General features: G+C 47.9%; 1 protein-coding gene and 3 long non-coding RNA genes across 8 annotated transcripts in view; 2 read left to right on the forward strand and 2 right to left on the reverse strand.

Annotated features, from left to right (window-relative positions):
* Positions 1–65: 65 nt before the first annotated feature.
* On the reverse strand, positions 66–10,623 carry LOC140616166 (uncharacterized). Its single transcript, XR_012016693.1, has 3 exons — positions 10,465–10,623; positions 9,868–10,018; positions 66–442 (listed from the first exon to the last, which is right to left on the reverse strand). It is a non-coding gene; the product is annotated as an uncharacterized lncRNA (long non-coding RNA).
* On the forward strand, positions 10,299–17,392 carry LOC140616168 (uncharacterized). Its single transcript, XR_012016694.1, has 3 exons — positions 10,299–12,840; positions 14,111–14,261; positions 17,109–17,392. It is a non-coding gene; the product is annotated as an uncharacterized lncRNA (long non-coding RNA).
* Positions 17,393–17,774: 382 nt separating this feature from the next.
* Positions 17,775–20,448, reverse strand: LOC140616170 (uncharacterized). 2 transcript variants are annotated; one of them, XR_012016697.1, is made up of 2 exons: positions 20,365–20,448; positions 17,775–20,102 (listed from the first exon to the last, which is right to left on the reverse strand). It is a non-coding gene; the product is annotated as an uncharacterized lncRNA (long non-coding RNA). The 2 variants fall into 2 exon arrangements; XR_012016696.1 differs by lacking the exon at positions 20,365–20,448 and adding an exon at positions 20,177–20,358.
* Positions 20,449–20,480: 32 nt separating this feature from the next.
* ARMC9 (armadillo repeat containing 9) overlaps positions 20,481–27,425 on the forward strand; it is a 147,473-nt gene continuing 140,528 nt past the window's right edge. For 3 of the 4 annotated variants that reach the window (XM_072796654.1, XM_072796656.1, XM_072796657.1), the window contains exon 1: positions 20,481–20,583. Coding sequence is in view for 1 of the 4 variants with exons in the window: in XM_072796655.1 (XP_072652756.1) it covers positions 20,563–20,583 (21 nt within the window). In the remaining 3 variants the exon portion in view is untranslated. The remainder of the gene's footprint in view (positions 20,584–27,425) is intronic. The other variant, XM_072796655.1, reaches the window with a different exon arrangement.

Genomic DNA, 27,425 nt, shown 5'->3' on the forward strand with positions numbered 1-27,425 from the left:
TAAATCCTTGATGGCTAGGATGAGTGGACATGATTTTTATATTAATGAAAAAAAAATAGTTTGTCAATTATTTGAAAAATAATGGGAAAAAATAAAAATCAACACTTTTTTTTTTTTTTTTTTTTTTTTAATTCATGAGTCGCAGAGACATAGGCAGAGGGAGAATCAGGCTTCCTGCGGGGAGCCCAATGCAGGTCTCGATTCCAGGACCTCAGGATCATGACCTCAGCCCAAGGCAGATGCTCAACCACTGAGCCACCGAGGTACCCCTCCCTTGTTCTTCACTCCAAGAGTTCTCTGCAGTTTTTAAAATTGGACTGAGGGCACAGGGTGCCATCATTTACTGAAGAAGTCCCTGTAGTGCCCAAGGGAGATGTCTGTTTAGGCAGCTCGGAAGCATTATTTAGAAGTCAGCTTTGCCTATTATTTCCTGCTTTTGACCCTGTGGAGGACAAGAGATACAAAATTGTTTAGCTACAGCATTTGATAATGTGCCCTTTTTTTCTCTCTCTCCTTCTATCTCTTTTTGCCATGTGCTTCTTAATTTGAGTTATAACTTAAATATAATAATGCAGAGGCTTGAAGAGTATACAATTTGATGAGTTTTGACAAATACAATTTTGATTTCTGTATTATTAGGCCTTACTTAAATGTTGGGCTTTTGAAATAAGCAGACCAGGTCATTATTCTGACAACCACCCCATCTCTTGTTCTTGGCATATGAAAGTAGATCTCTCATGTACTAGGACATAGCAATAAGAGCTAAATTTGAGGAGTTTGGGGGGTTTTTTGTGTGTGTTTTGGTCTTCATGTAAAATAAAGGTAGGTTATTTCCAGCATTTATACATGAATGGTTCTTTGCTCTAGCCTTAATCCTTATACTTTTTAATTTAGGCTATAGCCTTCTGAGTCTGTGGGGGAAGAACTATCGTTAAAGGAAACCAGCGCCCAGATAGATTAGCCCTACTATAATCATCCACCACAACTTTTTTGCTAGGTTCAGGTCCAAAGGTTACTGATCCCAAAAGATGGTTCCATTCATTGGTTAATTTCATTGTATCCCCTCCTTTGCAAATTCCTGTTTCCTCAGTATCAGATGATTCTATAAAAGAGATTATCTCATTTCCTAGTTTCTCATTAGCTATGTCCTTCCTGTTCAAGCTCTTAACATTGCTTGCATTTCAGACAGTTATCTCTAACATTTCCCTTAATATATGAAATGTTGATAAAACAGAAGTCTCTCAATGATGTCACTGTCCAAAATTGAGCAGTTCAGGAGAGGTGGTACATTCACGGGCCTCTGGCCAAAGTGGTTAAATTCCTTCCAAACTAGCATATTGAACTTCAGGGAGCAGTCGGCCCTAGTTCCTGGTAAGCAGTGCAATTTAGGATTTGTAAATGGGTCTGAAATACTGAGGTTATAACTCTAAAAAAAATGTAAGCTATGAAGTAAAATGGCCACTTGGATCAGATTATGATGAGACCATAAATTGAAAAAAATAGTTAATTTGAGCATTTCTCCATGCAGGGATTCTTGGGTTTTTGGCAGGTCCCACTCCCTCTGACTGCTTTGGAGCTTCAGCCTTCCTCAGAATTGGGTCTCTGGTCTTCTCAGTCAGCCCACTCTTCAAGCAGCCCTATCCATCCCACACCTTCATCCACTTGATCCACGCGACTCCCTGATCCACATCCTTTCATCTGAGCTCCTGGCAGGCAGGCACATCCAGCCACAACCTGGGCATCCCCATTCGGGTGCCTCACAGGTGCTTGAAACAGTATATCCAACGTACATCCAGCCTCCTCTACTTGGAGCTAATGACAACCCCTCCGTCTGATAATTTACACCAGAAACTCACGCTTCACCCTTGACTGGATGTTTAGCCTCAAGTATCTCCAGTTCATCTACCCTCCCTTACCCGAACAGGACTGGTTCCTTCTGCTTCCCCAGTGCCCTGCGTTGCCCCCTGCTGTCCTCCTCACACTAATCATACACTGCCGAGTTGACTTATTTTCCCCCTCATTCGTACTGCTTACTTTTATAACCTTAGCACATACAGAATGATCATATATTCATTGACTGCCTGTGTTGGGAATGGTGAGATGAGAGCACTAACAACAATTGGGACAGAGTCCATGAGCACATCAGAGGTGATTAATTCATTGGAGTGATTGGTGATTATCTGTCTCAGAGCTGCTTTCTCTGGGGATCTATAATTGTCTCTTCTCATTCCTCTTCTGCAGTGACAAAGCATTTCTACTAAGGACCATTTTTCAATTGTTTTATTCTTGGAAAACCCAGGCTTTGGGTGTATAGGGAAGATCGTGTCTGAAATCTATCATTGCCATGAGACAAGAAGAAATGAGCCTGGGCTCATGCGCCAGGGCAAAGAAGCTTTTGTAGCTTTGTCCCAAACCACTCCCCAACCTCCTTATCTTTATCATAAATGAGACAACACTTCCACTGTCCACAGAAAATTCTTTAGAAGGTGCTTAGCATGATATTTTCTAAAGTTCAAATTCCTTTTCTATTCTCTCCTTTGTTACAATTAAAAGCCATAGGGGCCCTTCTGAGCCAAACTGCGTAACAGGAAGATCTTGGGCTCTGGCTTCAGGCTGGTTCGTATCCTGATCTTATCCCTTAGTGGTTTTCTTATCTGTACAGAAGAAATAACGTTCACCTCAAGGTTGTTACAGGGATTAAATGATAATGGCTAACTATTACATCCTTACTAGGCACCAGACACTTAAGAATCACAAGTATTGATGTACTCATTCCTCACCACCACCCTCGGAGATAGATGCTATTATCTATATTAAACATAGATCTTAAATGTAGATCTATATTAAAGAGCCTAGCACTTTTTTTTTTAAAGATTTGATTTATTCATGAGAGAGAGAGAGAGAGAGAGAGAGGCAGAGATACAAGCAGAGGGAGAAGCAGGCTCCGTGCAGGGAGCCTGATGTGAGACTAGATCCTGGGACTCCAGGGTCACGCCCTGGGCCGAAGGCGGGCGCTAAACTGCTGAGCCACCCAGGGATCCCCTAGAGCCTATTTAAGTAGGCCTTAACTAAATTTTAGTTGAATTAGAACAGTATGGCCTAACCCTTTATTTCACACATGAGGACACTTGTAACAGTGACATGACCTGTTCAACATCAAGACCCATTTGTATAGTTATGTCTCCAGTTCACCTTTCCACTAAGCTAGTCTCCAGCCTATTAATTTTCTGGCCTTACCTTATTTGATCCAAAGGGGCAACAGACAGATGGCAAATAGCCTTTTTTTTTTTTTTATGCCTATCCTATACTCAGATTCTGTTCCTAGTTTGTGTCCTCCACATTCTTAAGCTAATACACCTTTTCAGAAAGGTTGTTTTACTGGCTGGTGTACTTTTGTCAACAAAAGCAATATTTTCTTCTTTTAAGTTTTTATTTAAGTGCCAGTTAACATATAGTGTAATATTAGTTTTACGTGTATAATATAGTGATTCAGCATTTCCATACAACACCCAGTTATCAACACAAGATCATTTTTAACTCCGATCACCTCTTTCCCCCCCATTTCCCCACCCAATTCCCCCCTGGTAACCATCAGATTGTTCTCTATAACTAAGAGCCGGTTTCTTGGTTTGTCTTTCTTTTTTCTCCCTTTGTTCATTTGTTTTGTTTCTTAAAATCCACATATAAGTGAGATCATATAGTATTTGTCTTTCTCTGACTTATCTCACTTAGCATAATACTGTAGCTCCATCCATGTCAGTGCAAATAGCAAGATTTTGTTTTTTTATGGCTAAGTAATATTCTATTGTGTGTATACACCACATCTACTTTATGCATTCATCAGTTGATGGACACTTGGGCTTCCATAATTTGACTGTCGTAGATAGTGCTACAATGTATGAACATCAAGGTGCTGGTATCCCTTTGAATTCATGTTTTCATTTCTCTGGTTATATACCTAGCAGTGCAATTTCTGGGCCATAGGATACTTCTGTTTTTAACTTTTTGAGGAAACTCCATACTGTTTTCCAGAGTGGCTGCACCAGTTTGCAGTCCCACAAACAGTGCTAGAGGGTTCTTCTTTCTCCACATCCTCACCAACATTTGTTGTTTCCTGTGTTATTAATTTTAGCTATTCTGATAAGTGGGAGGTGATAATTCATTGTAGTTTTTATTTCTTTTTCCCTGATGATGAGTGATGTTAAGCATCTTTTCATGTGTCTGTTGGCCATTTGGATGTCTTCCAAAAGCAGTATTTTCTAATACCCAGAGACTCTACAACACAGCCCACTATTGATAGACATTTCCCATCCATTTGCTTGGATCCAGGCAGCAGCTTTGGTGCATGCATTCAGTGTTTTCCAAATCAGTAGGCTATGTATTTATAATAAAATTGCATCCAGGAGATAATTACCTTCAAAGATCTCAGGCATTAACATAGAGCTGGGACTTGGCCAAAAGTTGAACAGAGATAGTTTCCCACCAAGTCACATTCCCATGACCTGGAGTGAGCAGCCTCTGACTCTTGTGCCATTCTCTCGGAAGCCCTGATTCATGTTCTAAAGATTTAAGAGGTTTACAAGCATCAAAAGCTTTCTGCTTATGTTGAGTATAAATCAGCCTGTCTGAAATAAGGGCTGCTGATGCATCCCTAAGCAAAGTCCTTCCTTCGTTCTTGGATTAGAAGATTGTGGGGTGGGAGGAGAGGTTATTCACTTACACCTCACTGCCAGTCCCAGTAATCAGCTCTCGGGCATGTACACCACAGGGTTAGCAAGGCGATTTGTTTTTCAGTGGTTTGTAGGATGTTTGTTTCCCAGCCAGTCTATAAATAAGCCCCTTAAGGGCAAGCCTCAAAGTATCTCCCAAAGTCCCTGTTACAGTGTTTGATAAATAAAGCGTATTTGTTTCTGATTGAATAATTCTTTCATTATAGGGCGCCTGGGTGGCTCAGTGGTTGAACATCTGCCTTTGGCTCAGGTCGTGATCCTGGGGTCCTGGATCGACTTCTGCATTGGGTTCCCTACAGGGAGCCTGCTTCTCCCTCCGCCCATGTCTCTGTGTCTCTCATGAATAAATAAAATCTTTAAAAATAATAATTCTTCAATTATAATTGCTTTAGCTTGGGGAGTCTGGTGATACTAATTTTTCTCCATGGCACTTACACGATTAGCATGTAAACTTGATGAGGACAAGGGGCTTATTTTTTCTGATTGCTGTATTCTTGCTGCCGAGAGCAGTTCCTAGTTCATTGAAGGCACTCCGTAAGTATTGGATGATTGGATAGACGGACAGATGGTGGCAAACCTGTATTTTTCTCCTATGGGCTAGGCACTATATTTAGCACTTTATTCACCTTGCCATTTTTTTAATCCTCACTGCTATATTGTGAGGTAAATATATTACTATCCCCAGGGAATGGGGCCTAGAGAGGATAAGGATACATCATACGTTATGAGATGGAACTCAAACCCAGATCTGGGTGACAACAGAGTTTGTCTTTTCTTTTGCTTTTGCTTTTGCTTATATTTTCATCACTATGGCAATGATTCAGTAGATCTGGAGTCCAACTAAGAATCCAGCAAGTTTAGCTCAGACTCAGATGACTGTGATACAGGTGGATATGGGACCACATTGAGAAACATTGTCCTGTACAAAGCTGCCCCCCAAGGGGAAGACCAGCATCCCCTTGCCATTTCAAAGGAGTTTGGATACGGGGATAGTGTGGACCCCTCCCAGCAGCATAGCCATCAGCAAAAGCCATCCTGAGGAGATGGAAGTCTCCAAGGGTAATGCAGGACCTTGTTATCGATAGAGTGTGAATATACCTAGAGACAGAATGTACTCCCCAAAGGAAAAGTCCTCAGAAACCAAACCAATGGACCAAGTGGCAGAAAGCAGTAATGCTTTCCTGCAATGGTCCCTTGGATGGGTCTCTCTTTGTAGTACAAGTGCTATATAGTACCAGGCCCACTGGCTTCCTATCTCCAGCTCTCCTACACGCACTATTGCAATTGCTATTCACCATCAAAAACGACTTGGGATTTGTCTAACTGGTAGTAGTCCATTTTTATGAGATCCTTCTTGCTCTCTTTCCTAGAAACTTTTGAGATGAGCATATTGAGGAGCCAAGAGGCCACTTACCCTGGGAAATACCCCACTGTGGCCCCCAGCCTGAGACAGTGGCTTGTGGTGACATCGCATGACCTGACAGTACCTGAACAGACAGTGCCTATGAGTAGATGCCATCCAGGCGATCCTGACCCTGGATTCTCCAGGCTGCAGGCCAGACCCACAGTGGCCTGAACACAGGTACCTCAGCCTCTCCTCTCTCGAGTGCTCTCAGGGGCCCTGTGATCATTCAGTGCTCTAGCACCTCAACCAGTGGCCAGGGGGAAAGCAAGAGGATCATGCTCCAGGGTCAGGGGAGACCGGCAGCACCAGATTTCCCATCACATGCTAGAGCCAGCCTAGCAGAGGCCCAGGACAAAATAATTCCATTTTTCTTAAAATAATTCGATCAACATGTAGTTGAAGCAGTCTCACGGGAAAAATTAGTAAGTTGTTAAACTTCCTTCCATTTATATTGTGGCTTAGAAATGTTTTTTTATTTTTAATGAGGGCAAGGAAAGTGGTGGGTGAAAGCACCACAACCTTTTTAGTGCTTGGAGTCTGTAAAGGTCTAATCCAGGCCCAAATGGGAGCATGTACTTTGTGCTTGGTCCCTTCATATTCTCAAGCCTCTGCTTCAAAATTGTCATGCTCTAGTGGTGGAGCTGATACTAATAAGGAATACAGAAAAGCACTGCATTTGAGAGGAGGCCAGTGTGACCAAACCAAACTGTGGAAATTAAATCTGTAAATGACCAGATTTAGCTCATACTTCTACACCACATGAGAGAAGATCGGAGAAGCCCATCCACTCATTTATCACCCATCCTCTAGAGAACTTCTATAAACTTTGCAGCCCAGCCACCACTTGCATTCCTTCTGGTAACTGGTGCCTTTGTCTTCATTTCTCCTTGAGGCTAGGGCTCAGCCCAGACATCAGGCAGCACCCTCCACCCATGGCCATGGTGACTGGGTCAGGGAAAAAGCCATGACTCACATCAGGCCAATCCCAGCCAATAAGACCCAGTTCTGGGACATTTGCTCCAGCTACTGGGAACTGCTCTCCCTTCCACTCCTCATGTGGCCTGAAGATGATGTCAACCCAGAGAAAGCCAAGCTAAGAGGCAGCTCCAGATTTTGAAGTTCCATGAGCAACAAGTTTTCTTCTTGTGTGTAAGCAAAAAGCAAGCCACTTGGAGTTGAATTTGGGGCATATGACACCAAAAGAGTACTTCAAGAGGAGATATGTTCTTGTCACAGCAGGTTTTAGCTCCTGGGACTGGACTTGGTCAATTCACATTCATATGCTGTCTACTTCCATGGCCTAGAGCCATGGTTTTCAGAGTAGGGGCACAATTGCCCCAAGGAAGGAGGCATTTCACACATTGGTGGGGGCATCTGGCATTTCCATAATGGTTGGGGAACCCAAGAGGCATTCCTGGTGGGACCATGCCACACTGGATGTCCTGCAGTGTGTGTCTGGGATAAGACTGGTCTTGGTCCAGTTCAGAACTTGACCAAAAACTGCTCATCATTTTGAAAACTCACATCAAAGATGGCCCCACCACCACCAGCAATACTAAGTTGCTAGCGTGGCACACCTGGGCCAGTCACAGTGGCTGCCTTAAGGCCACACCCATCCAACTTTTAATGTCTCCTGGTGTAGCCAACCCAAGTGCTTACATATGGAAATAGATTTATTTTTTTATAAATTCCTTCCCTTTGATCTCTTCTTTTTATTACAGTTAGGGCATTATAACGATTATTTTAAAATCATGTGGGTAAGTAGGTTATATTATCTGGAAATTTCATTTTAGGATAGAAAAGAAAGTATTAAAAAAAAAGGAGGGGGGGAAGGATCCCTGGGTGGTGCAGTGGTTTGGCGCCTGCCTTTGGCCCAGGGCACGATCCTGGAGACCCGGGATCGAATCACACATCGGGCTTCCGGTGCATGGAGCCTGCTTCTCCCTCTGCCTGTGTCTCTGCCTCTCTCTCTCTCTCTCTCTATCTGTGACTATTGTAGAGAAATAAAAATTAAAAAAATTAAAAAAAAAAAAAAGAAAGAAGGTATTACAAAACATGTGATTAAAGAGGGAGTCTGGGAAGATGAAGACTCATCACCCAGGGCAGCTGGGCACCCTCAGCAGGGAGCCCCTCTGAGGCCTCCCTGTCTGTTACTCCCAGCAGCCTGGCCTCCGCCGCTGGCTGCATTGGCTGCAGCCTCTACCCTATAAGGACATGTGAGGGCTGAGCAGGCAGAGAAAATGAATGGGCCCTTCTGGCTGGCGCCTGCAGCTCTCACAGCTTCCCAGAAGGAGGGAGTGGGGGCTATGGAGGTTGAGGGGCCATGCAGCCTCCCAAGAGAAGGCCCCTCCCAGAGCTTGGGCTCCACTGTGCCCCTGGCTCTGGGAGCCTCTAATTAGAGGATCCAGAGCAAACCAGACTTCAAGTGCAAGTAAAGAACATTGCGTGTCTACAGCCCCTGTTACTTACCTCCAGACAGATGCACACACATTTCCAGGACACAGATGGTTCTAGGAAATATGAGTTAGGACAAACCAGAGCCCTAAGGGCTCTTGGGGCCAAGATGGTGGAATGGGGTGGGGGGTTGGGGCAAGGAGGGAAGTCTATCCCTGTCTTGGCTCCTTCCCAAGACCTGTGTTTTGGGTTTGGTGCCATGGTGGACATGCAAAATTCCTGCTTAGGAAGTTGTGTGGCCGCAGCTGGCTTGGCCTCAGACCTGGCCTTCCAAAGACCTGAACAGCTTAGACTGGAGGGGTTTTGGGGACCAGACAAAGGCACACTGCAGAGGAGGGCTGCCATAGTGCACCATCATCCAGGAGTACCCCTGGATTCAGTGGTGGGTTACCCAGCACCCCTACCTTCCCAGAGGGAGGCCACTCCCCAGGCCCCAGCATTCTATCGGGGCACTTCTGGGCTAGCTCCAGGGAGAAGGCTGAGAAGGAGCTACCCCTGCCCCCTTTTTCTCCAGCTGTTCTCAGAACCAAAAATGCTTATTTCCCAGCCTTTTGGTAGTTCCTCCAAGGAGGGGTCTTCATGGGCAGGCTAAAGGGGAAATAGAGGCACAGGACAGGGTGGTGATTCATCACAGGTCATCCTGCACCTCCTTACCCAGTCCGACCATGTGTGGAAGCCCAGGTCCAGATCATGTCAAAGTGAGCCTCACTTCCAGAAGTCAGTTGGGCCCTGCTCACTCTCCAACCCCTGCTAAGCACCTCTGAAGATGCTGCTCTTGCAGCCACCAGAGAACTAGGGATCTAGGAGTCTTTGCTGGACCACCTCTGGATATGCCTTGACCTTGGTCAAGACTGACAGGACAGGCAAGGTCAGACTTCCAATTCCATCCTTACAGCTCAGATGCAGAGCTGCCCCCGGACAACGCTCTAGCACCTGCTGTAGGTAGAGTGCAGTGGACAGGCTGTGTGGGCCCACTCACCTCTAGGTGAGCTGGTCTGTGTGACTAGACAGGCAGGGCACACACTGCTGCCCACTGGGCTCCCTGAGAGCCTGGGATGAGGACAGAGACCTTGAACCTATGTCTCCCCCAGGGTCATGCATGGAGAAGGTCAAAGAACATTGTGGGGCCATGTGGACTGGAGTGGGCAGCAGAGACAGAGCTAAGAGACCCCAGAGCCCCACCATCTCCAGGGCAGCCAGGTCCCTGAGCAGCGCCAACCTCCTGATGCTCCCAGCTCCCAGGACAACCCCTCCCCAGATGCCACCCCTGGCACTCACCCCCTGGATGCTTGACTCCTTTGCTAGTCCTCTCACACCAGAGCGCTCAGCACAGGAAGTGCTGCTCAGCACATATGTCATCCAGGCAAGTGTCAGCGCTCCTCCTCCTCAGGCTCCAGCAACCAGGCTCTCTCAGTTTTTCACCTTGTCCCTGATTGTAAGAACTCAGCGTCCCTTCAAGTGCCCCACCCATGGATCCCCCCTCAGAGAGATGTGTAGATGGCACAAGGGGTTCTGAGGGGCTCCCTCAGAATTAGAGGGAATTAAATTTGAATTAGCATGAATTAGATTTGACCACAGATCTCTGAATGATCAAAGTGACAGTGGCTTCAATAAGGAGAAGCCCCTTTCCCTCAGTTCACCATGTCTGTAGCTAGTTAGTGCAGGGCCGGCCTGGGACACCGCGGCATCAGGGCCCCGTGCTCCTTCTATCTTGTTGCGCCCTGTATTGGGCTGAAGGGTGTCCCCACAACATTCACGCCCACCCAGAACCTCAGAATGTAACCTTATTTGGAAATAAGATCCTTGCAGATGTAACTAGTTAAGACAAGATCAAAGTGGAGTATTGGGAGGCCTCAAACCCAGCGGTGTCCTTACAAGAGGAGGAGAGGGCACACAGAGACACAGCCACAGAGGGAAGACCATGTGATGACGGAGGCAGAGGTGGAGTGAGGGAAGCTTCTACAAGCTGAGGTGTACCAGGGATGGCCGGCAACCACCAGAAGCTAGGAGGACGGTTCCAGAAGGAACCAGTCAGACTTCTGGCTTCCGGAACTTCCTGAGAGAATGCGCTTCTGAGAGAGAGAGAATACGTTTCTGTTGTGTTAAGCTGTCCAGTGCGTGATAACGTGTTATGGTGGCTCCACCAAACTAATACGGCTTCGATGGCTGGACTCCTTTCCCAAGGTCACCTCCGGGTCTCACGTGGTGCCTGCGCTTCAGACGAACCATCTGCATTCCAGCCACAAAGAAGGAGGAAGGAAGAAGAAAACAAAGACACAACTTTCCCCTGACTGACACATCCCAGATGTCGGGCCATCGTTTCTGCCCTCATCCCCTTGGGCTGTAGATGAAGTACCGAGGAGCATGCGGCCAGCTAAGAATGCTTTTATTGCTGTGGGAAAAGACGAGAAGGGTAATCGGGCACAATACTGCTCATTTCAGGACACACAATCTGTCTCCCTTTGCCTCCATTACATGTTTCTGGCCCCCAGATGCCCCATTGATGAAGCCAGACCACCGTCCTTTCCCGGAGCAGCACCCTGCCCTGCTGGCTCCCTTCCTTCCCGGCTCCAAATACGCTTCTCTGCCAGGGCACTTCAGGTCAGCCGCAGCTCCCCCTTGAACGGCACAGCCCACACCCACTTCGGTACTCAGACGCAAAGGCCCTGGGGCCAGCCCCCAGATTCCTGGGAAGGTGCACACTGAGACCGGGGGCTCCTGTCTGCTCCTCACCCCACCAGTGTGCTGAAGGACTTATCCAAGTATTTCTTCCAAACCAGTCCAGTGCTCAGCCTACCAGAAAACCTACAGAAAGAAATTTCCTTCGTCTCCATACAAACGGGACTGTGTCAAATTTCCAGCCTGGCTGTGGTTCGTTGGATGTCACCACACATGGCCCAGGTGGAAAACCTCCAAATTCAGAACATCTACCCCTCCAGGCCACTAGCCAATAGGCCTGGTGTCCAGAGGGGTTGGATTGAAGGGTCCCTTGGCAGCAGGAGGTCCCCCTCTCACTCTCCATGTGTTTTTCATGTGGTTTCATTGACTCCCGAGCCCCTACTCAGCAGTCCTGGAGAGCTCTGGCTCCAAGACTCTGGGACTCTGCTGTTAAAAGCCCCTCTCGGAGCTGGGGCCTGCTGTATTCTGTAGGTTGCCAAGTGTCACCTGCAAAGTGGAGAGCACAATCTTGACATGTTAGTCTCGGCTGCTGGGATATGGAGGGGAGGGGAGCAGCTCCAGAGAGCAGCTGTCCAGGCCCCTACTGTGTGCACCCAGTGTCCTGGCCTCAGCTTCCTGGAACTACCACTGCCAGCTCTGCCCTGACTCCTTGTTTGGGCCATATTTGCCTGAGCCCAGGGGATGGACAAGGTTCATGTCACTTTTCCTGGACAGCTTTTCAGCCCCTAGGCGCTGCAAATACTCAGGGGGAGGGGTGACTTAACTCTATTTACCAGAAACTTCTGAGCCCAGACAAGATATGTACACACTGCACCATACTCCACATCTCTGCCTGCTTTGACACCTCCCCCCAGGATCTTGGCAGGATCCTGGGACCTGGCCCAGGGAGTCAGAGACCCAGGCCATTCCCCTGACATGCTGAACGAGGGAAGAGGGGGGTCACAGAGCCAGAAGCTGGGGCACGTATCTGTGCCCCTCCACCTCTCCTCCTTGCTGGAGAGTTCTCTCTCATGGGCAGGCCCGGAGGCCTGGGATTGAGCCCTCACTCACTGCCCAGCGAGCCTGTGTGAGCCCAGACTCTTCGATGCTAGCAAAGCGACCAGCGTGCACATGCTCAGCAAAGAAGGGGCCTTTACTCTATACTCGCAGAGGTATTTTAGAAAGCCCAGGGCAGCGTGTAGCCACCCTGGGAGGACTGGAATCAGACCCTCAGGGGGCACCCTGCCCTGGGGCTTAGCTCTCTGCAGGCCACCCATTCCAGGCCTGGCCACTGAGGGAACTGACTTCCAGTCGCTCCCACTCAGAGCCACAGGGCAGAGCCCAGAGGAAAAGAGCCCCAAGTGCGGAGCTGAAGGGTTTCATCGCTGGAGTCCTGCAGCTCTGGGCGAAGCCAGCTCCTCCTCTGCCTTAACCTGTGATGTGAGCCAACGAAGTCCCTTTGCCTTAAACTGTTTAATATTTCACTTATTTATTTATTTATTTTTGAGTAAGCGCTCCACCCTACGTGGGGCTCAAACTCAGGACCCAGAGAGGCGCACGCTCCACCGACCCCGCCGGCCCGGCGCCCCTTAGGTAAGCTATTTTGAGAGAGGTTCCCGGCACCGGATTTGAAGGCGGGCCCCGTCTGACTTGGGAGGGAGGGAGGGAGCCGAGGCAGGAGGGAGAAAGAGTTTGCAAGGGCACCCGGGCAGCTCGCAGCGAGGCGGGCCTGGCGCGGTGCAGAGGCAGTTCCAGCTTTGCCCCACTCCTTCCCGGGCTGCGCGGGCGGGGGTGCGCCTCCCCCCCGGGTGCGCCTCCCCCCCCCCCCCCGCCTCCCGAGCGCGGGCAATTTCTGGGAACCTCCGCGGCGCTGGCACCGCCGGACTCCGGGGGCCTGGAAGTGACCGCCCGCGGGCGGGGAGGCGGCGGCCCGGCGGGAGCCAGCTTTCCGCCCCGCCCGGCGCAGGTCGGGGGGTGGAGGGGACCGCTGCACCCCGCATGCCCCCCCTCGCACCCCCGGGCGCTCTTCGCTCCGCCCCGCCCCCTGCGCCCCCTGCTGGCCACCCAGGGGCGCCCCCCGCCCCAGTTCCGCAGGGCAGGACCTCGCGCCGCCCCCCACCCGCAGCTCATTCAGCGGGGGGGTGGGGGTGGGGCTCTGAGAATGTGCATTTCTTTTTTTTTTTTTTTATTTACTTATTCATGAGATATACAGAGAGAGAGAGAGAGAGAGGGGCAGAGACACAGGCAGAGGGAGAAGCAGGCTCCATGCAGGGAGCCTGACATGGGACTCTATCCTGGGACTCCAGGATCATGCCCTGGGCCAAAGGCAGGCGCTAAACCACTGAGCCACCCAGGGATCCCCTCAATGTGCATTTTTAAGCTTGCTTAGAAGCTGGTGATATTCCTCACTAAAAACCTTAAGTGTCTGTATCTCTGTATCTATGAACATGACCAGTGGAGAGTCCCACCAGTCTCTTGCAGAAGTATACTTGGTTTGGAAAGATCTCAGTTCCATGAAGCACCTGGCTGGCTCAGTTGGTAGAGTACATGAATTTTGATCTTGGGGTTGTGAATTCAAGCCTCATGTTGGGTACAGAACCTAACTAAAAAAAAAAAAAAAGATTTTTAGTTCCAAATTTGCTCTTCTGGAAGTCCATTTTAAGGCCTGGATCTTTTTGGCAACTTCATTCAGGCCACAGAACAATTGGGGGCTGTGATGTGACTCACATCTCCAGGATAAGGTAAAGAAGGATGGCACTTGAGGCCAAGATGGACTCTGAGACTCTGGCCTCCCCCATTTTCAGGCCTCCCCTGCTTTCCTGCTCAATGATAGCTCCCCTGGGGGATGTGTCTTCCCACCCAGGTATGCTCTCTTTTCATGAAATCAAGCAGCCCCTGGGAGACCAAAATCCAGTGCTTTCACCTCTGCATGGACTCTGAATTGGGAAAACAGATGGATCTGAATCCCTCACACAACATGAGATTTGGACAGTGACCAGAACCCAACTTTCCTGGTAGGACTTTTTTTTTTTTTTTTTTTGTCTAGGCAGCGTCTTGCAGCAGTCCTTCTTTTGATTTGTGCCTAGTATTCCAGTATGTTCCTCCTCCTACCTGCTGATTAGATCCAGGCCCTGTGCTTCCTCAGAGACATGCTCTTGGTCTGAACTCCTGTAGGAGCTCTAGCGATAAGCTCAGTCTAGCTGGCTGCCAGCTTTGTCTGAGTGGGTCGGCCTTAAGGGCTTTACCCTCTCATCCAACTCATTCTTCTGCAGGATTTTTACAGTGTTCTTTCTGTGTGGTCTCAGCTCTTCGTCCTTCAGTAGAGATAGTGGCCAGACAGTTGCCTGCTACGGCGGCAAGGATGACTTCATTTGAGAGCTGTTTCCCTTTTGGATCTGTTTCCCCAGGCAAGGGCAACAAAAGCAAGAATAAACAGATGGGACTGTGTAAAAATAAAAAGCTTCTGCACAGCAAAGGAAACCATTAACAAGACAAAATGGCAACCTATGGAATGGGAGAAGATACTTACAAACTTGACAAGGGGTGGATATCCAAAATATATAAAGAACTTTTACAAATCAATAACAAAAGGGCAAACAACCCTATTAAAAAATAGGCTGAGAGGTCCGTGGGTGACTCAGTTGGTTAAGTATATGACTCTTTTTATTTATTTATTTATTTATGATAGTCACAGAGAGAGAGAGGCACAGAGACAAAGGCAGAGGGAGAAGCAGGCTCCATGCACCGGGAGCCCAATGTGGGATTCGATCCCGGGTCTTCGGGATCGCACCCTGGGCCAAAGGCAGGCGCCAAACCGCTGCGCCACCCAGGGATCCCAGTATATGACTCTTGATTTCGGCTCAGGTCATGATTTCAGAGTGGTGAGATCAGGCCCATGTCAGGCTCCACTCTCAGCAGAATCTGCTTGAGGTTCTCTCTCTCTGTCTCCCTCTGCCTCCACCTCCCGCCCCCACTCATGCTCTCTCTCTCTTTCAAATAAATAAATTTAAAAAATATTTTTAAAAAATGGGCAGAGGACCTGAATAGGATTTTTTCAAAGAAGACATACAGATGGTTAATAGGCACAGGAAAAGATGTTCAACATCACTCATCATCAGGGAAATGCAAATCGAAGTTATGATGAGATGAGATACTGCCTCATATGTCAAAATGGTTATTATAAAAAAAAAAAAACAAGAAATATCAAGTATTGGCAGGGAGAAAAGGAAACCCAGGTGCATCATTGGTGGGAATGTAAAAGTTAGTGCAGCCACTGTGGAAAACTGTATGTTGGAGGTTCCCTCCAAAATTGAAAAAAGAACTGTCATATGACCCAGCAAGTCTACTTCTGCATATTTATCTGAAGAAAATGCAAACACTAATTTAAAGAGACATATGTACCCCTATGTTTATTGCAGCATTTTTTATAGAAGCAACCTAAGTTTTCATTGACAGATGAAAGGATAAGGAAGTGATAAGGAAGTGACTATATATATATATATATATATATATATATATATATACACACACATATATATATATATCAGCCAATGGAATATTACTCAGCCATAAAAGAATGAAATCTTGCCATTTGTGACAACACTGATGGACCTGGAGGGTATTATGCAAAATAAATAACTCAGAGAAAGACAAATATTCATGATTTATGATTTCACTCATATGTGGAGTCTAAAAAACAAAATAAATGAAGAAACAAAACAAAACAGAAACAGACTCATAGATACAGAGAACAAACTGGTGGTGGCCAGAGGGGAGGCAGGTGGGGAGATGGGCCAAACAGGTGAAGCATTAAGAGGTACAAAATTCCAGTTATGAAGTAAGTAAGAGGGATATAATGTATAGCATGAAGAATATAGTCAATAATATTGTAGTAACTTTGGGGCTGCTGGCTGGCTCAGTCAGTAGGGCATGTGACTCTTGATCTCAGGGTCATGAGTTTGAACCCCACATTGGGTATAGAGATTACTTAAAATTATTTAGTTTTATTTTTAGATTTTATTTATTTGCTCATGAGAGACACAGAGAGAAAGGCAGAGACACAGGCAGAGGGAGAAGCAGGCTCCCTAAGGGGACCCTGATGTGGGACTCAATCTTACTTAAAATTTTAAAAAAAGTATAATGTAATAACTTTGTATGAGTAACTAGACTTACTGTGGTGAGCATTTTGTAATGTATAAAAATATCAAATCACTATCTTGCATATCAATTATAAATCAATAAAAAATAAAATGTTTGAAACTGAAAAAAAAAAAAAGAGAGAGAGAGAGAGAACTACATAGCATGCCACAGAGATGCATGGCCTCCCACCATCAAGGTGCTCAAGGACTGAGGCCCAGAGAGGGCTGTTGACTTCATAAGATTCAGATTTGTCCCTTGAACCTGGAACTCAGCCAGTCCCTTTTATTTCCAGGGAAAGCCTGGTTAGATCCTCTGAAGTATTGTGCATATTCCAAAAATTGAATTTGAGGTTGAGTTTTCCCCAGCAGCAAGATTTTCATAATCCTAAAATCTGAGTGATGGGTTTATGGAGATTTGTGTTTGAAATTTTCATGCTTAAACGTTTTAGAAAGTCATTTTGGGTCCATCTTGTCTCTGGGAAAACTGGACTTGCCAAGCAAAAACCAATGGGGTGCTTTGGTAAGCCTAAGAGATGGGAAGGCGAGGCAGTTGGTTCAGTGTGCTGCTCTGAACTTACGAATCTACAGAGCAGAGTCAGCTAGGTAGGGCCAAGATGAAGCTTCAGATAGAAGCAGTTTGCGTTTGTGACAAAAGTAATCTTTGTACCTATCATGACATATCAAATGGGTTAAATATACTGAATCTGATATATTTTTTTCCAGTTTAATGCTTGTATCCCACAAATGTTCAAGGATTTGAAGGAATTTTTACACTATAATTAAAGAATGATGGCAGTTTATTTACTAACTTTATCAAGAAATATCTACTTGTCCCAGCATCAGCCACAATCACAAAGATGTTACATGTCAGAAACCAACCTAAGTGTTTGACAACTTAAAGTACTGGTAAGAAGCTACCTCTGGATTATAAAATTAACGTAACATTTTAAATTAATAATAAACTCCATTTTTAAAAAAGGTTTTGTTTATTTATTCATGAGACACACACAGAGAGGCAGAGACACAGGCGGAGAGAGAAGCAGGCTCCATGCAGGGAGCCCGATGTGGGACTCGATCCCAGGACTCCAGGATCATGCCCTGGGCTGAAGGCAGGCACTCAACCGCTGAGCCACCCGGGCTGCCCTAAACTCCATTGTTGAAGCTACTTTTAGTTGATATGACATATATAGAAATTATGTATACAATTAATAATTCTCTGGGGTGCAAGTGACAGAAACCCAACGTGAATCAACTTAGATAAAAAAGATGGTTGATTGGAGGGAGGTATGGTTTACACAAAGGACAGAGCTGCTGCAGAAATGAGAGCAGCTCCATGGAACTCAGAATCTGGGCCCAAGGATTTGATACCCCTAACAGGCTCTCTTTGCATCTCTCTGAGTGACAGCTTCATTTTCTTAGGTTTTTTTTTTTTTAAAGATTTTATTTATTTATTCATGATAGTCACACAGAGAGAGACAGAGAGGCAGAGACACAGGCAGAGGGAGAAGCAGGCTCCATGCAAGGAGCCTGACGTGGGATTCGATCCCGGGTCTCCAGGATCGCGCCCCCGGCCAAAGGCAGGCGCCAAACCGCTGCGCCACCAAGGGATCCCCTCTTAGGCTTTTTTTAGGTGATAAAGGACATGGTTACAAGGCTGCCCTGGAGTTTCATTTTACAATAATCTGTACTTCAACAGAACAATCCCAAGGTAAGACTCACTGGCTCAGCCTGAATCACATGCCCATCCTGGGCCAATCACTGTGGTGAGAGAGATAGGGTAAGATTAGTCCATTCTGGGCTGGGTGCCTAGCCCTATGGTCAGGTTTATCACCAGGAGAGAGGTGATGGGCAAAGATAATCACCAGCACAATGACCATAATCCTGGCAGTCAGGCAAATGCCCTCAGAAGGCAAAGCAGAGCAGGAATGGTTTTGTTTTGTTTTTTTAGAGAGACAGAACAACTGAGAGGGGCAGAGGAAGGGGGAAGAGGGAGAGAGAATCTCAAGCACTGTGCTGAGCTTGGAGCCCAATGTGGGACTCAATCTCACCACCTTGAGATCATGCATGACCTAAGCTGAAACCAAGAGTCTGATGCTTAAACGAATGAGCCACCCAGGTGCCCCAGTTGTAGTTTTTGTCATAGCTAAGAGCCCAGGGCCCAAAGGCACCAGGGCCTAGATTCAAATCTGATGCCACAACCACTCCCCAGCTGTGTGAACTCTGAGTTCTTAACCTTGCTGTACTTCATGTTATTTACCTTGTCAAAGACAAAACCTGGACGGGTAAGGAGATTGATTTCATTCAGGTTACAGCAATAGGGAGAGCATCCCAGTTCAGACATCAACGTGCACATTACCTCAGGTAAAGCACAACATTGTTAATCTATAAAATGCTGAAAATACCCATCTCATAGATGTGATGTGAGTTAAATAATCTATGTTATCACTTAGCACAGTGCTAGGCACATACAGGGTTGTCATATTCAGCAAATAAAAATACAGGACAATATAATGTTCTGTATTCGCCATACAATAAGGCAATATTTGGGATGTCCTTATATATATTTTTAATTTTTATTTATTTATGATAGTCACACAGAGAGAGAGAGAGAGATAGGCAGAGACATAGGCAGAGGGAGAAGCAGGCTCCATGCACCAGGAGCCCGATGTGGGATTCAATCCCGGGTCTCCAGGATCGCGCCCTGGGCCAAAGGCAGGTGCTAAACCGCTGCGCCACCCAGGGATCTCAGGATGTCCTTATATTAAAAACTTATGTGAAATTCAAATTTAAATATTCTAGGGAAGCCTGGGTGGCTCAGCGGTTGAATCTGCTTTCAGCTCAGGGCATGATCTCAGAGTTCTGGAATCGAGTCCCACATCGGGCTCCCTGCATGGAGCCTGCTTCTCCCTCTGCCTATGTCTCTGCCTCTCTCTCTCTCTCTGTGCCTCTCATGAATAAATAAAATCTTAAAAAAGAAAAAGTAAAAAAACCCACAAATTTAAATGTTCTATATTTTGTCTGGCAACTTTTGGCACACAGTGAGGTCACAAATGTTAACTTATTGGAATTGGGGAGCTTCATTTTTTTTTTTTTCATTTTCAATATATATCACAAAGACAGGATTTCTCTTCCTGCTAAATGGCAGGGTTTTTTTGTTTGTTTTCTTTTTTTGAAGACAATCTCAAGTCCCAGAAGAGTACTGGCAGCGCTGGGAGCTAGGGAGATGGTGGCCACAGACCATCTTAGGGCTGCTTCAGGGTAAAGCTCACCTACTTTCTCCATGCTCTCTTCCCTGACTCTGGCCTCGGGTCATCTTTTTGTTTTTTTTTTGTTTGTTTGTTTGTTTGTTTTGGGTCATCTTTTTGGAAGCACGAGGTGGTAACACAGAGATTGCCACTCAAGAGCCTCGGTCTCTAAGGTACCGCCTCGAGGGAAGGTGTGGTCTCTAACCACCTCTCCGACCTCCCGCTGAATTGGGGGGGAGGACTGGCAAGTCCTCTTTCAGTGCCGTTGGACTTGAGCTCCCAAGCACCGCGTGCAAGGAGAGGGAGGATCTGCATTCCTTAATCATTTTTGAAAACCAAAATCTCGGGTGTTTCGGAGAACGAAATTTCTGTAAAATTCCAGGAAACTGCTAGCTGCACCAGGGTGGACGTCTGAGGCCTTCGGGCAGATTCTGGGCGACATCGCTCGTTCTAAGGTAGCTCTGGGTCGCTCCTGTAAAATGAGAATAACAAAATAAATAAATAAATAAATATAAATCAATCAATCAATCAATCAATCAATCGAACCGAGAACAACAGCTAGGCGTTTCCACGACCACCAGCCTGTACGCTGGCCTCCTGCCGCCCTCGGCTCATCCCCAGAGCCGGGCACGGCGCCAGGCGCGTCGTTCGGGGCATGAACGACGGGGAAGTCGCGGTGAGGAAGCCAGGGTCGCCTCCCCCGCCCAGGACGCGGCCCGCAGCGGCCACCGAACCGCAAACCGCAGCTTCACTTCCGCGCCCAGGAAGCGCCGCGGCCCCAGCGCCCCGAGCGCCCGCCTTTCCTCCCAGCATGCTCCGCGCCGGCGCGTCCCGCGATTGGCTGCGCCGCCCCCACGTGACGCTGCGCCGGCGGCGGCGGCGGTTGCCGGGGCGACGGCCCGAGAGGTGGCGGCCGAGCGGGTTCGGCGCGGATGCCCGCGGCGGTGCAGCAGGTAAGCGCGGCCGCAGAATCCGCAGCTCCGGGCGGGAAGCAGCAGTGTGGGGGGCCCGAGGGCCGCAGGAAAGCCGGCGTGGCAGCCGCCCCCCGACACCCCCGTGTCTGGTCCGCCGCCCTGGGCCCGAGGCCGCCTCCTGGACCGACGGAGGAGCGGCCCGCGGCTTCCCGCAAGCCGACCCGGATCTGTGCCTCAGTGGGCCAAACGTGAGGGGCCGCGTCTCCCCGCGGGGCGAGCGGGTGGCCTCCGTTACCCGCATCAGCGCCGCCTCCCCAGACTTCATCCCACCTGAGCCAAAGTAGGATGCCAGCCATGCATGCTCGTCCTCCAGGCAAATCCCATAGCCTTCCCCTTCCCCGCCAGCTCGTCGGTCCTAGAGCCCCTCGTGTAGAAACGAAGCCGCCACACTGCAACCCCCCAAGAGTGGCTGAAGTTTTCTCTAGTTCCTGCATCAAGCAGTAGAGCAGTGCTTCGCAAACTTGCGTGTGCATAGAAATCACCCCCGGGGGGCCACCTGGGTGGCTCAGTGGTTGAGCATCTGCCTTTGGCCCAGGTCGTGACCCCCGGGGTCCTGGGATCGAGTCCCACGTCCGGCTCCCCGCATGGAGCCTGCTTCTCCCTCTGCCTGTGTCTCTGCCTCTCGCTCTCTGTCTCTCATGAATAAAGAAGTATTATCTTAAAAAAAAAAAAATCAGCCGAGCAGCTTGTTTAAAACAGTTTCTGGGCATCATGCCACCCTGGTGTTGAGTAAGATCACGGTGGTTCTAGGAATTTCATTTGCACAAGCATCCCGGGTGATTCCGATTGAGGTGGTGCCCGCATTTGGAGTAATGGTGTGTAGTGGTTAACAGCGGTCTGGATTTAAATTCCGGCTTTTGGCCCTTACTGGCTGGATTATTGGGAGCATCAAGGTCTTCTTGAGCCTCAGTTACCTCATCTATAAAAGAATATAAATCATATTCACCTCTCAGGTTTATTGTGAAAATCAAATGTGAAGCATTTTGCACGTTGCCTGGCATACAATAAATTCTTAATAAAGGGGGCAGCCCGAGTGGCTCAGTGGTTTAGCGCCGCCTTCAGCCCAGGATGTGACCCTGGAGACCCAGGATCGAGTCTCCCGTTGGGCTCCCTGCGTGGAGCCCGCTTCTCCCTCTGCCTGTGTCTCTGCCCCCCGCCCCTGTCTCTCATGAATAAATAAATAAAATCTTTAAAAAATCTTAATAAATGAACTTTTATGATATAAAGGTTTAGAGAGAATTCTGATTTCTGAGAATGTCAGAGTAATGGGATACCCAACAGTGGCTCACATTCACTGATAAGGGCAGACTCTTATTCAAATGAAGGTCTTGAAGAACTTCTCCAAGGAATTGATGTTTATTAAGCACCAGGGTTAGCCACGTGAAAAAAAGAGAAGGAAAATGGTGCAGAGAGAAGAGTATGTGCAAAGGCCCTGAGGTAGGAAGGAGCTTGAGTTCTCAAAAAACAACAAAGTTTTCTTGTTCTAGGGTCTTCAGAAATGCTGTTCTTTCTGCTTGGACTTGATCTATTTGTAAATATCTTGGGTGTCTATCATGCCTTCCAGGTGGTTAGTTAAATAAATTTACTTATTTAATTGTATTTATTTTAGAGAGAGAGAGTGCATGAGTAGGGGGCTGCTTGGGGAGGGGAAGAGGGAGAGGGAGAGTCAGAATCTTAAGCACATGCCACACCCAGTGTGGAGCCCAAGGAAGGGCTCAGTTTCACGACCCTCATATCATGACCTGAGCCAAAATCACGTCGGCTTAATCAACTGAGCCACTCCGGTAGCTTAATCAACTGAGCCACTCAGGTACCCCGGGAGGGATCACATTTAAATCTACCTCCCTGCATTTGTAAACAGGGTAATAAGTGTAGCAGTAGAAGTAAACGTAGAGTTCAGAGAGGAGGAGGAGAATTGCCTTGATAGGGAAGGAAGGGAAGGGGTTCGTGGAAGACCTGAAGGAGGTCAGTTCTGGGTTAAGTTAGCACAATGAGTGAAGTTTGTGGTGGGGCGAGTACATCAAACAGAAGTTTTGGGATTTGTGAAAGAGCATGCGGTACAGAGGAATGCTGGGGGTTTACCACTGGTGGGCCTCATGTGGGGAAGGGGTAGGGGCAGCAGTGAGAGGGGCAGGGGTGGTGTGGATCCAGAGAAGGGCTGCAGAGATGGTGGTCCTTAACAGCAGGCGGCCTTTCTTCTTCTGTATCTGGCAGGTCTGCAGGTGCCAGAAGGGTAGGTGTCCTCCCTGCTACTTGCAGATCACTGCCTTCCTTCTTCAAAACTCCCAGCTCCATTGAAGTGCATACCCCAGTCTTGACCACTTGCTGCCCCACCTTGAGGCCGACACCTCCTGGGAGTGCAGTTGTCACCCCGCGAAGGCTATAGCGCCTGGCTGCCTGGCTTGCTGTCTACCTCTCCACCTCCTCTACTTCATTTTTAGGGATTTCACCATCCTGGCTCCAGTTTCTTCATCTTTTAGGCATCTTTTTTGTCCCATTCTCTTTACTCACTCCCATGATCATGAATGTTTTATTACTGGATCACCCCCTAAATCAAGCACCCATTCCACTCTGATCATGCTTTTTATCTTTCAAGCGCCCGTGGATGTGCCTCTGAAGCAGATCTTAGGCCCAGTGCCCTCTTAGGCAGGAGTTTGACACTGTTGCTTTTTCACTGCCCAACAACCCCCCATGTGCTTCCCCTCCTCTCCCTTTGCTGCTCTATAACTGTTGCACTTGTCTTCTCTTTCCCTTGTCTTCTGGAAAAACCTCACCCTGGCTAGCCTAACTCAGAGAGCTGAGAGTGGCTGGAGAAAGACTACAAAATCATGCAGACTGGTTCCATTTTGGATTTTAGTCCATGAGTCTTAAGCAGACTCTCAATACCAGAAATCCTGCCACGTGTCCGTAGGCACTTTGGTTCCTCCCTTCTCTTCTCTTTCGGCTGTCACATGCTTCTGACTGTCAGCTCATGACATTGTTTCTTGTTTTCCTCATCACTGAGTCTGTCTGTGTCTTTGGTCAGTACCCATGTCCTCTGCCCTCCCTCTGTATTTGGGGGGTGGACCATCCCTGCCCTATCTAGAGCCTGGCCCTCCAGTGGGACTCTGGATGCGGCAAGGACCTAGCTTCCTTACCCATCTCCCCTCCTCTGCCTCAATTTGTCCTTCTCTAACTGGGTCATTCCCATCACTTTAAAAACCTGCTGCTGTAACATCCTCCACCTTAAAAAACCTCCCATCTCTTTCCAGCCACCACTCCCCCTCCTTTCCTCTCCTTTTTGTGACAGATCTCCCTGTCTGTCCTTTGTTACTTCTCTTGCTCTCTTTAGTCCTTTCAAGGTAGGCACCTCTCATCACTGCTCGTACCTCTGTGTTGCCAAATCCAGGGCTTCAGTCTTCTGCCTTCGTGTTACTTGACCACAAGTAGTCGCAGTTGATGTGGGGACCACCTTCCTTGGCTTCCAGGTGCTACAGTCTCCTGGTTGTGTCCCACCAACGGGTCACTGCTCTTGCTTCGTCTCTTGCTGGCTGCTTCTCTTCGGTCCCTGAATGGTCCAATGCTCAGGCCCAGGCCTTCTCCTTAGGAGTCCTGTTTGGGATCCTTGTCTCCTGAAATGCCATCTTTATGCTGACAGTTCCCAAATGCTTGCCTCCAGCTCCTGCCTTTCCCTTTACTCTGGACTCACATGCCCCGACCTTCTCAGTACCCAGCTCAGATGCCTCATGGGCCTGGGACTCTTGTGACTGGCCCAGGACTCTTGCACTGGCCTCTCAGATGCACCCCCCCCCCATTTTTCCCACCTCAGCAAACGGTATCTGTCTCAGCCCTAGCATCGCCCTTCACTTTTCCCCCTCACATCATCCACCTCTGGTCCATCAGTGGGTCACACCACCTCCCTTTTGCATTTGGAACCCTAAAACCCTTCACAGAGTTCCTGTTGCTCCTCCAAACTTCCCTCATCACCAGCTTGGGCTTTGCAGTGGCCTCCTTACCACCGTGTTCCCTCAGGCTTCCCCATGCAGCAGACCCTGCTGTTAAGAACCGTAGATCTGATGGTGGCAGGCCCCTCCCAGTCCCCTCTCCAGGCTTCCTGTCACCCTGAAGCTGCTAGCTCACAGAAGGCCTATCTGACCTGCTCTGGGCCCTCATGGCCTCCATGCCTGGCTTCCCTCACCACACCTCTGTCCCTCAGCACTCCACCGCCTGAGTACTTGCAGCTCCCTCTCCCCCAGACCCAGAAGTGCTCAGGTCCTCATGTCTCTGCCCATGTGGTCTCAAGGAGGCCTTCACCCACGTCATCTAAAGTGACCCTATGCCATTCTTCTCCAAACTGTCCCCTTCCTTGCTTTATTTTCCCCGTATCTGATATTACTTCCATCCAGTAAGTATTTTTGAGCAACTATAGCATGCCAGGCACTGGCCATGCCAGGGAAATGGAGGTTCCTCCTAAATCCACAGGGAGCACTACTTAATGTAGGGATGTTCAGTCAGGTAGTGGTTAGTGCTGTTGAGAAAAATAATGCTGGACAAAAGACTAGGAGGTGATGGGGCTGACCCCTTACAAAGGGTAGTCAGGGCAAGTCTCTCTGAGGAGGTGACATTTAAGTGACCTGAATGAGATGAGGGTGTCAGGAGGGTGTCTGCAGTAAGTGCAAAGTCCTCGAGAGAGAGAGGACAGGCATGTGCTGTGGACATCCAGTGAGTGCAGCCACATGGCAGCCACTGTGGCTCAAGTTAACAGAGCAGAGGAGAAAGTGTGGAAGGGAAGGATCACTTGGTAATAGGATAGAAATTCAAGTGGAGATAGAAGGGATGGAAGACTGTGTCCCCGAACCTTGGGGGAGATGAAGCCACAAATGATAGTGAGACAAAGAGAATGAAAAGGAGGAAATTACTACTTTTAATCTCCCTGACTTGTGCTCAAATAAGTCAATGGACTCTAATGGGCAGATCAAATGTAATGTTACAGAATCATGTTCCTGTAACCATAAGAGATCTGATGATTCTCCACTTTTTGCATGTGAAAGAGGCCCCAAGTTTTAGTGACTTGCCCCAGACCAGGTGCCAGTGAATGGGAAGGTTAGTATTAGTGCCCAGACCTTTTCATTCCTCTGGTGTGATGGGCAGCTAGTGTGGGTGAAGAGCCTGGGAGTGGGGCACCAGGAGTAGCTGCTTTGGGCACACCTGGGGACAGAAAAAGTAGGAAATGCTTTTTAAAAAGGTTCGCGAGGGATCCCTGGGTGGCTCAGCGGTTTAGCACCTGCCTTTGGCCCAGGGCACAATCCTGGAGTCCCAGGATCGAGTCCCACGTCGGGCTCCCTGCGTAGAGCCTGCTTCTCCCTCTGCCTGTGTCTCTGCCTCTCTCTCTCTCTCTATGTCTATCATGAATAAATTTAAAAAAATTAAAAAAAATAAAAAGGTTCGCGATATATTTTTTTAAGATTTTATTTATTCATGAGAGACACAGAGGGGCAGAGACACAGGCAGAGGCAGAAGCAGGCTCCATGCAGGGAGCCCGACGTGGGATTCCATCCCGGGATCCCAGGATCACGCCCTGGGCCGAAGGCAGGCGCTAAACTGCTAAGCCACCCGGGGATCTCCAGTTCGTGATATTTTATCTATTTAAATGTTTGGAAATGTATATAGATGTTGTCCATCCATAAATATAACTTTAAAAAACTTGACTGTGGGGCTCCTGGGTGGCTCAGTCAATTAAGCATCCGACTCTAAGTTTTCGGTCAGGTCATGGTCTCAGGGTCATGAGATTGAATGCCCAGTGTGGAGCTTGCTTGAGATTCTCTCTGTCCCCCTGCCCTCCTCCTCCACTGCCCCCTCCACCCCCCCCTGCACAGCTTGTGTGCACACGCTCTCTCTCTAAACAAAAAACAAAAACTGACATAATGCATTCTCTGTTGCATGACCGTATGTATGTTAACACTTGTGTAAATGGACACCACTTCCTCCCCCATTATTGTAAGGCTAAATGATTGTGGTCTTTGGAAAACATTAAAGATTTCTTGCAAAAAAGTAGTATCTCATATCTTTTTGTGAATGGTTACTATTTTTTTTTTTTTTTTTTATTTATGATAGTCACAGAGAGAGAGAGAGGCAGAGACATAGGCAGAGGGAGAAGCAGGCTCCATGCACCGGGAGCCTGACGTGGGATTCGATCCTGGGTCTCCAGGATCCCGCCCTGGGCCAAAGGCAGGCGCCAAACCGCTGTGCCACCCAGGGATCCCCTGAATGGTTACTATTTTTTTACTTGGAGGTTCTTTTCATTTCTATCAGATTAATTTTAATGCATATCCTTCTTTAAGGTAAACGATTGAACCCTATCAAATTCTGTTTTGTTCTAAAATGCACTTTGTGGTCTTGACTGTTTGAATTACGCATAACATGTTATGGCATATTAGAAAACCAAATAAGAAGAATAATCTTTCCCGGTCTCACTACAATCCTCGATTCTCATTGACACCACCTTCTAGCCATGTTCATATTCATTTTTTTTTCATATTCATTTTAAGTAGTTGTCAAGGAAGAAGGAATTACTTTGGACATTAGCCTCCATCTTTCCTAGTGCTGCTGTGATAAATTACCATCAGATAAGTGACCTAAAACAACACAGATTTTTTTTTTTTTAAGATTTTTATCCCTTTATTCATGAGAGACACGGAGAGAGAGGCAGAGACATAGGCAGAGGGAGAAGCAGCTCCCTCTGGGGAGCCTGATGCAGGACTTGAGCCCAGGATCCCGGGATCACCCCCTGAGCCAAAGGCAGAAGCTCAACCACTGAGCCACCCAGGTGCCCCAAAACAACA

Source organism: Canis lupus, chromosome 24, assembly GCF_048164855.1.
Source record: "Canis lupus baileyi chromosome 24, mCanLup2.hap1, whole genome shotgun sequence".
NCBI lineage: Eukaryota > Metazoa > Chordata > Mammalia > Carnivora > Canidae > Canis > Canis lupus.